Here is a 13,929-nt window from a genome sequence, read left to right as displayed (position 1 = left end):
AGTTGGAGGCGTCAGGTTTGTAAGCATCTATAAAACCACATGGTGTCATGATCCAGAAAATATAAACCTCAGATTACTTCAAGACGACTCTTACTAATGTGTAAGGAAAGAAAGATATTGACAGTACCTGGGAAAGGAGTAAAGATGTCAGTTGTTACAAAACACCAACCCAAGTTTACATGTGTGAGAGAACATACAATATTGCAGGTGGCAGTTGTCTATATAATACTGCAGTAGAATGATAAAGTCCTCCACTCTACATATTATGTCTGCAGTTGGCGTCCACCGAATTAACTTCAAGTGCTCCCTCATTTAACCTTCTGCTAATAAAAACTCAGTACTACCAACGTTAGCACTGATGAAAATCCCAGGCAGGTTTTGTAGGAATGTTTGCAGAACTGCTCGTAAGTTAAAAGGGGGAGAGACGAGGGAGGAAACTAGTTCTCGCTAAGGCACTTCAGACCCGCAGTTAATGCATTTAAGAGGAAAATTATGTCACTAGATGAGAGACAGAACGCCGTACAAAGTTGCAAATGGGTTTGCCCCCCGATGTTTCCAAGACAAATGCATTTAAAATATTTTCACTGCCAACGCACGTACTGATATACCGCAGCATTCACTTAGTGTTGCGCAGAGAATGACAGCATACATTCAGGATTACGCTGTTGTATTACAGATTCAAATGCTGAATTTAACCCTTTAAAGGCTGAATTTCTTCTAAATAATACATAACAAGAAGTTCTGGGAAGAAGTAATCGCCTAATTTCATTTCATTCATTAGTATGTATGTGTAATAAAGTAAGAACAAATATAATTTAGCAGGCTTCAATGTTGTTATTACTGATGAAAATTAATTATGAAATATACGTGCTGTTGAGTTTGTCTCGGATGTCATGATATACCTACCAAGTTTCGTGAAGATTGTTTCGAGCATTCAGGTAATATTAAGGCTATTTCCTCGACATTCTGAGAGGCTGCAATGTTGGTATTGTTGATGTGAAGAATTTGAGGTGACCTCGGACAGCATGACACATACATGCCAAGTTTTATGACAATCGATTGAGGAATTCAACTACTTCAACAACTTTAGAGCCTGTAGTGTTGGCACTGCTATTGAGGGGGCTTTCTTTAGTGGGCCGTTGTGATGATCTCAGGTGTCTTGATTGTGGGTTGAGGCACTCGAGTAATACACCTAAAAACATTGAGGGGCTATAACATTGATATTACTGAAGAGAAGGATTTATGATGCATGGCATTGAGATAGCCTCAGTTGCATGACATAAACACATGAAGTTTAATAAAGATTGGTACAGGCGTTCAAGCAATATTAAGGTTACACATGCAGTTAGTCGCTGGCTTCCCACCGCGGCGACCCGGTTTCGACCCCGGGTCTGGTCAAGTGGGATTTGTGGTGGACAAAGTGGCGCTGAGAGATATTTGGTTTTCGGACTTTATCCATCGTCCTGGTTTTAAGATAACTAAGAAAAACACGACGTTTCGGAAACAGATCCAGTTTCCAAAACGTCGTGTTTTTCTTAGTTATCTTAAAACCAGGACGATGGATAAAGTCCGAAAACCCAATATCTCTAAGTGTTATACACCATCGTCAGAATCCTATAGTAACTAAAGTGGTGCTGGGTCGGGTTTTCTCCGAGTACTTCGCCTTCCCCTGCCAATCTTCATTCCACCAAATTCTCCATCATCATAATCACCCGGGGCAGGCTACAATAGGCCAATCAGTGGCCGCCGTGCCGAGTGGAACCAGTAGGACTCCACCCTCACTAAGCGAATTAAAAAAAAAAGGTTACACATCAGAAATCTGAAGGGTTGTAATATCGGTATTTCTGATGGGAGGGATTAATGAATGATGCCGTTGAGGTGGGATCAGGGGCCATGATATACATACCAAGATTCATAGAGATGGGTTCGTCCATTTAAAAGTTAATACGTGGGGACACACATACAGACACAAAGAAGGGGTGATCTTATAAACCTACTTTTATTTTTTTAAATAAGGAAAGTAGGTTAAGAATTCAGTTTGTACCTCACAGGAAACACGCAATATGTCCGCTACAAGAACGAACTGTTTAATACTGTTTAGGGGGACAATATATGTTTATTTTGAGCCGCACGAAACACAAATTCTGCGAGCAGAGTGTAGAGTTAAGTACTTTCAAGCAGGTGGTACATATAGTAACCATGGGGCTTTAAATGGTTAAAATTGTCACATGAGCTCATTTTAGTTCACTACATCGGGAAAGGTACTGCTTGTTTTTATTCAATCTTCGAATGTATTGAAAATGTTAAGGAATACATCAACCTGGAATTCCCCGTTCCTAGAAAGTCTTAGGCAGAGACAAAAACCGTTTCTGTGCCCAGTTAAGCATCACGCCACAGACAAGCCTGCTTATATTTTCTCATTAACTCACTTCGCGGAACAGAATTCGTCTTTAAAAGATATCAGCCAAATCAAGAAATTCCCTTCCTTTCATGGAACCTGAAGATTCACTGTCCTGTTCACGACAGCTAGTGAACCTTGTTCTGGGTCAGATGTATCCAGTCCGCAACCTGAAACCCTTCTTTCTTAAGGCAATCTTTCTGTCCGATAACCGTCGTTTAAGTTGTCCCAGAGAATCCATCGTAATGTGCTTGTGGTTGTTAGTCCCGCCCAGCCCACCAAGCTGGATGACTGTAACTTCTGGCTTATCAGTGAGAGATTATTCTATGTATTTCGAGCTATCTAGATTAAAAGCAGTAAACTGTACAAGAAAAGTTAAAGCTATCCCTGTAACAGGCCGTGAAGGCCCATAGGATTGTGAGACGTCGAAGCTCCCACATTTTCTCTAGACAGTCGGTTCACAGATCGCGGTAAAGTTGTCAGCCTTACGTGCCAACCGCCTTTACCCTCTAGGAAGGTTCATGCTACTCATGAGGTACCTGAGGACGGAAACAGATCCAGTTTCCGAAACGTCGTGTTTTTCTTAGTTATCTTGAAAAAACCAGGACGACGGATAAAGTCCGGAAACCCAATAACTCTGTGTGTTATACACCATCGTCAGAATCCTATAGTAACTATATGTCATGTCGTTTACATTTTTTCCCACGAATCACATCGCTTCTTTTACTTTACGGCCGAAACATGTAGCGTAAAAGAAGAAAGACAAAGAACTACAATAAATTGTTGCATTTACTTTAAAATTTCAATTTTCAAACATATATCAGACGTCGTCACTCTGATACTTAGTTAGTTAGTTAGTTATTGGAGAGGGTGGGTTTCCCCATGCACTGAGACCTGTATTGGTCCATTGTGCTTCCCTCTACGATTTCTACCAGTCTCTATATCCTACCGGTACTGGTGCTTACCATCAGTCCCGCCCAGCCAGCGAGACCGGCTCTACTAGCTGAGAGGTATCTATAATGCTTCCCCCATCTACCAGAGGTATTAGAGACTGCTGTTGGGCGGGAAACGTCCGTAAATTTGGCTCAGTGACCTCCTTTGGAGATATGAGGTTCTTTTATGTGCCGTAAAGCTACGACACGGGACCCACGGCTTAAAGTCCCTCCAGGAGGACTTGTTCCCTTAATTTTTCCGCCCTTAAAAATTGGACGACCTCCGCCGGGTATTTGAACCCGCGTACTACGAGTCATGAGGTGGGAACGTTACCTCTAGACTACGGAGGCCGCTCACTCTGATACTTAATTTTTAACAAGTGTTTATACTGACACGCAAAGTTTCCCCCCTGTCCTCTCAACAGTCAACATTCATGTTTCTACTCGGAAAAGACATAACTTTACCATGTTCTGTTGCGCCTCCAGCCGTTGCTCATCTGCTACATATGTTTCTGCTGCTAATGCAGCTTGTGTATATACTCGTACAGACAGTTTTTATAAACTCGAGTTTAAATGTAAATAACCTTAACTGATTCAATTTGCTTTTGTTTTTATTTTTGTTCCTGTGTTTGTCTTATTGTTGCTGCTGTTTGTATTCGTGTTGGCTCTGTAATTGGCCGCCGGCTGCTGAGTTCAATATGTAAATAAATAAAAAATTGAATCAAATTGAATCATTGTTGTTATAGCTAACATAGAAGTAACAGGATCGCTGCAACAACTGTAACAGGGTGAGGCACTGTCAGGTATAACTTTGTTTTATCTTAATTATTAATTGATCTGAATTAGAATGTTTTGGTAGATAGATATAGGATAATTTATAATAGGAGGATAGAAATGAATACAAATCTCAGAAGAATGGAAGTTAGTATGTTTCTTTAAATAATATAAATTTATAAAGTACCTTTATAAATTTGTGAGAATGAAATGAAGTATTAATACTCAGTAAATTTTTCTCTCTTTCACATATATTATTTAAAGAAACATACTAACTTCCATTCTTCTGAGATTTGTATTCATTTCTATCCTCCTATTATAAATTATCCTATATCTATCTACCAAAACATTCTAATTCACATCTTCCTGAGACTGTTCCATCAAACTTCGAATCCTATCAACTCAATTTCAGAATTTTCAAGGTCATAGTTTTATTTTACAAGAAATACGTTAAAACTATTCTTAATTTGCTACATTATTATTATTATAATTATTATTGTACTAAAAAGTCAGGGTTGGATTTTCAGCAGGGATAAGAGTTCTTGTCTTCGCCATCATGTCCATATCAGCTCTAAAGTCCAACAATCCTCCTGTCCAACAGAAAATAAGAGCAATCTCCTTGGGAATAAAACGACTTAAGCGCGAATTTGACCATCCTCATCCATTTAGTTCCGAAGTTAATCGTTCCTGGAGCTACACTTCCACTCCCCCATGCATCTTCATGGCGCAGTGCTTGATTAAATGCAGGAATAATTTTACCTTAACAATTTTTATTGAAAACTCCCTTCGAGTTGGAGTATATAATTCTTCACAGATAACCGTGAATAAAGTCAGTGGCATTATTAACTGATTGTGGTGAATTTCTTTTACGTCGGTCCTTACAATGCTAGAAAGTTATTGTTCTATTCTCATTTTAAATAAGATCCAACGAAAATTTTAATTTTCACGGAAGCTAAATTTAGCTTGTGATCTCCAGGATTATGATGTCGTGTTGTCCGGCAGGTGGTTAGCGATGTTTCGGAGACACCCACAGCCTCGATTCTCATTGTATAAGTTTGAGACAGCACATTCCTCCGAAACTTTACAACCACTTACCAGAACACACAGCACCATAATCCAGGAACACAAGAAGTTAAAATCGTTTCTATGAAAAGGCAATGACTCTCGATATATCGTATGTTCGTCTTAACGCTACGATATGTTAACGGATCGTGCGAGTATTTGCAATATTAATTTTGCAAGAGACAAAACTTGACGTTAAAAATATCAATTTTTGTCTTCATATGATTCTGGCTGCTTTACAACAATTTATTTTTGGGAATACGAGTATACTGGCTCCTCAAGTAGAATTTTTTATTTCGAAATTCTTACGAGAAACTTCTATTTGTATAATATAAATACCGTGGTAAATGCAAAAATTTATTGTAGTTCCTTGTCTTTCTTCTCTTACACTACATGTTTCGGCCGTAACTGGCCATCATCAGGTGTATTTCACTTATGTAGCTGTCACACTGCATGTAATTTAAAATTTAAAAATACACCTGATGATGGCCATTTATGGCCGAAACATGTAGTGTAAAAGAAGAAAGACAAAGAACTACAATAAATTGTTGCATTTACGACGGTATTTATATTATACATATACTCGTAGACGTGTAGAGTGCAACTGGATGCTTAATTTTTATATATCTTACGAGAAAGCTAAGATTAGTGGTGTGCCATTAATTGCAAAGAAGGGGTTAGTACAAGGTAATTAAAATTCCATGTGAGCAGCTGCAATTACGAGCCAGCCATATTAATTCTGAACCAAAGGCTTCTCTTGCTTCTTTCCCTGCAAAGAACGGTACATCCCTCGTTTATATACGGTACTGGCTCTTCTTGGTTTCTTGGATATCACGGCGCTTCTGAAAAAAAATCAGGACACCGGTACCCCCTAAACTGACAAGTTTTCAATATCCTAAAATTTAAGTAAATTGTTTCCTGTAATCACTAGCTCAGAATTTATATATTTTTATGATATAAGGTTGCAAAATTTAATAACAGATTTTCATCGAATAAAATAAAATTCGCACACAATAGCATAGTTCCGTCAACAATTCAACTATTTTATTCTTTGCCTTTCACTTCCTTTTCACAACATGTTTCGGCCCCAGCTGGCCATCATCAGGTGTTTTAATTTGCCAGAACCGTTATACTGTATTGAATGTCACTCGTTCACTTCACATTTAACATTAATTAAATCACAATAGGATGAAATGTACTTCTGTTAAAATCCATTTAAAATGTTTAACATTTTTTACACCTCACTAGGGCGTCGTTAATTTGTCCAAATATATAATTCGATCCCTTCCTTCGATGTTTATATCGTAGCGGCATGTTGTGTTCTATACAGTTCAAAATTTCTTCGCGTGAGAGAGAAATCGATTAAACCTGTCGAATAATTTTGTGACCTAGACCATCTTCTCTTCTATTACACAACTGGTCTATGTAGGATTAATGAAATAAGCAGTAAAGTACGTAGGAAAGAAAATATAACCACAGACATGAAGAGAGTCATGATATTTATTATGAAACAATCTGTCCATCAGTTGGTGTGCTCGAATTCAACTCCAATACCTTTCTATATAGCAGAATGACCCTTGACTAAGAATAGAGTAATCCGTAGGACCATATTCCCAACTCCATTTCCTTTATAAAAAATACGATCTTTATATAAACTAGCGAACGCAAATTATAATACATCAAAAGAGCCAATTATTTGCTGGAGTCAGTGCAGCTCTCGTTCGCTGGCCATATATTTTGATGAAGTATATATAATGAGCACGGTTAAATTCCTACATCACATAAAAAGTAAAGAGCGCTGTAGAGAAGAGAAGAGAGGGAAGATGGAAGCCATGAGCAGTTCAGAACTCACCAAGCATAAAATATAAGGGAGTTATTTTTGTTAATCCTTTGCTCTTTGATTGCGATGAAAATTCATTTTCCTTTATTCTTATTCAGTCATGTAAATTCTAATAGGCCTCCAAGCATATTGCACTCCGCCATGTCCTTTAGGAAACAGAGAGAACCCCCCCCCCTTTTCCAACCACTGAAATTTTACAAGTTCATGAATGTAAATCGGACTTTTAAAAATGTGGGTTTACATTTTTACCAATAGTGACTGCCTACTCACAGGGTATTCTGGAAAACTGTAGCCACTGAGAATCCATTTTCAAGTAATTATTTCACAATGCATTTATCAGAGCTCACGTGCCCTTGTGTGACTTTATATGTTTGGATTTGCACTGTTTGTATCTTGCTTATTGTATGTACTTTATTTTGTATTGTTCCCTTTATGTGTAGTCTTTCCTTGTCTGTATCAGTGTAAGATCTACTGCCACAGGGTGAACACCCAATTGCAGTAAAAATAATAATTATAATAATTCAGTTCATTTCTTTATTATTTATGTGCCGAGTCAACAGCCGCAAGGCCAGTTACAGACAGAGCACAGGGTAGATACAAGTAATTACATTATGGAAAAACATAACATAAAGTCTAAGACAAATTACAGGCAAGCACTGAAGGAAAACACAATAATGCAGACAAGTAAACAATAATAATAATATTAATAATAACAGAACCTATTGCACAGACTTCTCGCCCTTCATGTCGTGCCATTTTAATGTTGTATTTATGTAATATCAGTTTCAAAACTGAATTTAATTTAGCTCATGAATTATTTTTTTTATTGTTAGTGGGGTGGGACCAAGTCCCTTGTACTGCGGCCACTTCTGGCCTATTGTACCAGCCCCAGATGATAGGCGAGGGTGATTGTGGAGCAACTGATGGAATGAAGATTGGCAGGGGAAACCGAAATCCTCGGAGAAAACCTGCCCCAGCGCCACTTTGTCCACCACAAAGCCCACTTGACCAGACACGGGATCGAACCCGGGCCGCCGCGGTGTGAAGCCAGCGAGTAACGGCCAAGCTCATGAATTAACTAGAATGGCTCTCATGTAAGTTGCGACATGGTTGAATCCTATTCATTTGAAAAATTTCTTATTGGATACAACTATGACCATGTTATAGATTTTTGTTATTTTTACAATAATAGTTTCCTTCTTTTTCCTCTTCTTCTCCTCATTTCTAGTCTACTTTCCTTATTCAGAAAAAATAAAAGTACGCTTATGAAGTCACCTTGCTGTCTATATTTCTGTTATGTGTATTCCCCTTACAACTTCTGAATGCCTTAACCAATCTTAACGAAACTTGGTACACATATGCCATATGATTCATCCACATTCTATTGTGGAGTAACAGATGAAAATTATGTCTCCAAAAGAAAGAAGACGGGCAGTTAGAACGCAGAGTAGTCAGAAGTTAATTTCTATGGTGTTTAATTTATGGCCAGCTCTCCGGAATGGGCCGACCAAAATTTTGTATGCATTTCCCGTTTCATGATTTCCAACATAATCAATTGTAAGAAAGAATTTTCTTGTAGCTTTGGGTAAATTTTGTGGAATGTATAATGTATTAAATGTACTAAACCCAAAATATTTTAGACCAAACTGAATCGCCAAATAATTAATATCTTGTGCAACTTTCTTTGTGAAGCGTCATTTGGAAATAAGTTTCTCGAAATATTATTATTATTGATTCTAACTGCAAATGGGTTTTAACCCGGTGGCAGTGGTCTACAACAAGACACAACATACAAATAGCTATACATCTCACAAACAAATAACACAAACACAAAATAACACAAAGCCACAAAGTGACACAATGCATGAGTGCAACACAGCGCCCAAAACTCACAATGACACATCATAGATATACTATCCAGTATGAACACATTATGTGTCATTGTGAGTTTTGGGCGCTGTGTTGCACTCATGCATTGTGTCACTTTGTGTCTTTGGGTTATCAAACGAAGTTTTATATTTCCTTGACCCTATATCAGTTTAAATAAACAAAATAATTTTATTGTTTTGTAAACGTGTGAGAATCTTACAAACAAAGGCATTAATTCAAGAGAAAACTAAAATGGTTAGCCTTTCATGAGGCGCGATCCTTCGTGACAAGTCGAACTGTTTAGAGCGCCCTCTTCCTTCCGGTAACTCGGGGGTCATAACGATGGAAAACTGAACATTACTTAAACACAGGATGTTTAATTTCTTCTGAGCAATGTTGTGCAGTAGAAACTGCGCTGCGCAAACATTCCAAAAAGTGCCACATCCACACAATTACTTCCCACGACAGAAGCCTCACCAACACAAAATCATCCACCAGGGAACACAGAAAGAAAAATCCAGAAGAAATTCCACCTCCAGAAACACAATTTTAAACAACGGAAGACAAGTTCGCAATAAAAACTAATTCCACATCCAAAACAGAATTCAACAATGAAAAACAAGACAACTTGCAAAACGGCATAATAAGTACACACAGTTCATCTGTGAAGAACTACATTCGCATCTATAAAACGCCAAAACATCCTGAAACTACATAGATATACAAGACTTTTATAACGAAAGGACTTAAAAATTAAACACATTTTAAAATTTAACAATCTTAATATTTAACAATTTAACAAGGGAGGGGCATGCGGTAGCGTAGTTTGTTAAGACATTATGCTACATCCTGAAGGTCGCGGGTTCTACTCCCGATGAGGTGGATTTTTTCAATTTACCTAATCCTTCCAGCCTCACTGTGACCCTGGAGTTGACTCAGCCTCTAACAGAAATGAGTACCAGGAATCTTCCTGGGGGTAAAGGGCAGCCAGCGCGTAAGGCTGACAACCTTACCATCATCTGTCAGTCGACTGTCCAGAAAAAATGTAGTGGCCTCGACGTCTCAGAACCATATGGGCCTCCATGGCCTGTTACGTGGATAGTTTTGCCTCACTTTTTACCTTTTACATTTTAACAAGGGCACATACAGTAGCATTACACCCCAAAATATCAAACTGACAACACAAAATATACCCACTGTAATCACTGGTCAATGTAAGGGGTGAGCAGTGTTGCCAACAGAATCTGTGCACGCCTGATGATAGCCGATAAGCCGAAACATGGAGCAGATAATTAAGGCACGAGCATAGCGCATCTATACACGAGCTGTGCTAACACAAACAAATGCAATTGGAAACACATCACAACGTGACGCTACAACTGACACAACATGTATTCCACTTTCATACACAAAAATGACGTGGTACATATTCACATATGGACATTATGATAACAGTTCCGAAAGAAAAAAAAACGCTTTCATGCTCTACGAGGAATATTTTACACGTAGAAATGTCTTGCTGCAGTTGACCTGTATATGACTTTCACTATCGGACCTTTATGGTAACAAACGCTGTAAAATAATTACAGTACCAATTAAAACAACTAGCAGAATAAACAAGATAGAGTGTTTCAGAACTTGACCCGCATGTGTTTTCACAATCTGTGATAGCAAGTCTTGTGTTATTTTATGTTAATTTTATATAAAGGGTGTGTTATTCTTCCCTTAGTGCTGCATGTCTGGATGTCCAGGTGCCGGCTGTTTGGCTTATAACTTCAAACTAACACAGACTAACTGTGTTTACCGACACGACGAAGCTGAAGCTTAGTGCGTCCGTTACCCGAGCTGAATACAGTAAGCTGAATATTCCTGTCAGTGTGCATGAAATGGGTGCTCCTGTACGGATATCAGGCCACGTGCTTTAAATCCTGAGATACGTAGACGTGTATTCTTTACTCTCAACACTGAACCTGTTTCGACTTCACATCCAACTTCCCACTGATACCTTCACATCTCTATAAATATTAATTTGGTTTGTAACGAAATGTATGCTATTTTCCATAAAATTTTAAGAATTTTCTATTTAATTATCTGCTTTTCTATTTGCTGAACAAATATTAAGTTACTTCTGTTTCTCTTCGTTTTCAATTTTGTTTCTTTAGTCAGACTTACATGTCCTGACATTTCTTAAAGAATCCAATTTATTCTGCTTAAATTTTACTGGAAGATTTGTTCTTCATAATCCATTTACATATAGAAACGTGGAAATGCCATTAGTTTAAAAAACTACAACTTTTCCTCTTCCTTGATTTGTTTTAATATTCATTTTATCTTCTCATATATTTTCTAACATCATCGTATTTCATTATTTATATTACAGTCGGCTTCATAAGAAATGTCACGTTTCAAGTAAATATAAAACATGGAACTTTTTCGCAAATAAATTTAATATACATTTTTTCTAGTAGCACGCGATAGCGTAGTGGTTAAGGCACTATGTTACAAGTCGGAAGGTCGCGGGTTCAAATGCCGATGAGGTCATTGGATTTTTTTTCAATTGACCTAATCCTTCCGGCCGCACTATGGCCCTGGGGAGTAAAGCGCGGCCGGCGCGTAAGGCTGACAACTTAACCGCCATCTTTGAGCCGATTGTCTAGATAATGTGGGACCCTCAACGTCTCACGACCCTATGGGCCTTCACGGCCTGTTACAGGGATAGCTTTACTTTTTTACTTTTACTTTTTATAGTACCTGATACTTTTTCATCTAAAATCAAAATGCGCCTGACTAACTATCATGTTGAAAAAATAACTAGACAGGAAGAAAATAACTGATACAGACTGGGGACCACATGTCGCACGGAAGAGCAGCACTTTGTTTCGCATTTTGTGGGTCTCGAGTTCAAATCTAAGACAGGAAATCTACTTTAGCGAAAATATTTGTGATTTTGCTCTGTACTGGCCGAAAACTGTCGGAATTATGCCACGATCTGTTCTTTCACTATCCTTTTCAATTCATCACTTTCTAGTAATTCTCACGTTGAATGTTATATAATAGGAGCTACTGATATCGTTGTTAAACGAACTATAAATGAATTTGGCCTGGGAATATCCCAATGCTACCCTGTGAATGAGAAACTGCTGCTTCATAGTAGACAGAGTGGCGAACATTACAGTAAGAAATATGGCTAACAATCATGGCGCCTAAGGCGTATGGTGTTCAGCTCTGAACTTCGGTTCTAATTTCCGACTATGAGTCGCAAGTTTTGTGTATATAATATTTACGTGTATATCCGTAATGCGAGAATTCACTAGAATGGCGCATGTGTTAAAAAAAAGAAACATGTTTCAACCTAAAACAAGAATTTAAGCTTAAATATGATTCATGAAACTTACAAATCTGAACATATGCCTATATAATACTAGACGTCGCTGCTCTGATGTTAGCATTCATAATTCGTACCGGGAGGTACTGGACAAGAAATTCGGCTAGTAGGTCGTCTGTTCTGAGAAACTTTGCGGGTTTCTCAGTGTCTTCAGACAAATATCGGTGGCGAACATTCAATCAGGGCATACACTTTTCCTTCCATATCCTTTCTAATTCATTAGTCACTAATCATCTTAATACTGGAAGCTATAAGATTTGAGCACTTAAATGCGTCTTTTAGTAAAATATGACAAACCATACATACATTTCCAGGAGAGCTTAAACGAAAACAAACTCCGTGGCCTGTAGTCCGTAAGCGAACTATACCGACCGAGCGACCGCCGCTTGTCGGCGAAGTTAGTGCTAACTTTTGCGGATAGATGTCGCGTGGTCAGCGCAATGGATCCCTACGGCCATTAATCTCGGTTTTCTAGACAGGAGCCGCCATTTCCTTGAGATAGCTCCTCAATTATCCTCATGAGGCTGAGTGGATCCCGTACCAGACCCACTACTTCTCAGAAAATCTTTTTCAGGAGAGCTTAATTTTAAAATTTATAGCGTTTTGATAAAAATATATTACCTGCGATTTAAATACCTTCGTATAGTGTCCAAAGTCGAATATGAGCACCTTCTAAGTCTTACAGAAGTTCATCAACAACCTTCTTCACATATGTCATACGCATATATTAATTGTGAATAGAATGACGATTACCACGTATAGTGAAGAGACCCTTTGTTCATAAGTTTCTTCTACTAACTGAAAACTTTCTCGCAAACAACATGCTTGTCTGTCCAAGTCATTACAAATGATATGCCAGCACCATCTGTTGGCGGGTGGACGTATTCCTACTACAACTAAATTTCAAATTGTTCTACAGCAGACGAGCTAACAGGTGCATTTTATTACAAAACTCCGATCTTTAGGTCTTCTTTTTTTTTTATTTTTCTCTTTAATTGGAGGGAGAATTTATTGCAACACGAAAGAACGTGAAAAACAAACAAAAAGACTGCCTTCATTTTAAATTTACGGAAGGAAATGGAACACAGTACCGATCTTCTTTTGTAAACTAATGTGATGTCATTTACTTTGATCGCTAACAGATGGCGCCACCTGTAAGAGATATTTTGCGATTCTTAAAGGGGGGAAGCAGAAGGCTGGGCAATGTTACGGAATGTGCTGCACTTACCGGCATAGTTTGACTCCCGTGTAGACTGTTGATAGCCGCTTGGGCTTCTTGGTGTGAGCTGAATTTGACAAACGCACAACCTGCAAACAAAATGGACAGTACACAGTCAGTGTCAGTGACATATGAGGATATGAAATTTTAATATTTAGGTCACAGCTAATAACCTTCAATGAGAAGTTCTTCCTTGAGAAAACAGGTAGCTGCTCAGTCTGTGAAGAAATTCACGTTTGTATGACATCCAGAAGCACACAACTTTAGCAGGAATTATTGAAGGGAATGGACCAATTTGGGGAATTATATATTATATTATAATATTGTCGCGTATCGGGCGTATATCGCGACAAATAAATTCTCGATGTATTCGATGTAGCGAATTTTATTTCACATTCGCGCTTACAATCACCCAAATTACAGATTTACGATTACTACTAAGTATCACAA

At 38.2% G+C, this 13,929-nt stretch overlaps 1 protein-coding gene across 10 annotated transcripts in view; it reads right to left on the bottom strand.

Annotated features, from left to right (window-relative positions):
- LOC111867958 (CUGBP Elav-like family member 4) overlaps positions 1 to 13,929 on the bottom strand; it is a 239,562-nt gene that overhangs the window by 103,960 nt on the left and 121,673 nt on the right. For all 10 annotated transcript variants that reach the window (XM_023858205.2, XM_023858213.2, XM_023858209.2 and 7 more), the window contains one exon: positions 13,489 to 13,568. In XM_023858205.2, coding sequence (XP_023713973.1) covers positions 13,489 to 13,568 — 80 coding nt within the window. The remainder of the gene's footprint in view (positions 1 to 13,488; positions 13,569 to 13,929) is intronic.

This window comes from Cryptotermes secundus, unplaced genomic scaffold, assembly GCF_002891405.2.
Source record: "Cryptotermes secundus unplaced genomic scaffold, Csec_1.0 scaffold337, whole genome shotgun sequence".
Taxonomy (NCBI): domain Eukaryota; kingdom Metazoa; phylum Arthropoda; class Insecta; order Blattodea; family Kalotermitidae; genus Cryptotermes; species Cryptotermes secundus.
The sequence above is the reverse complement of the archived record's forward strand: the minus strand, read 5'-3'. Positions and strand labels throughout refer to the sequence as shown.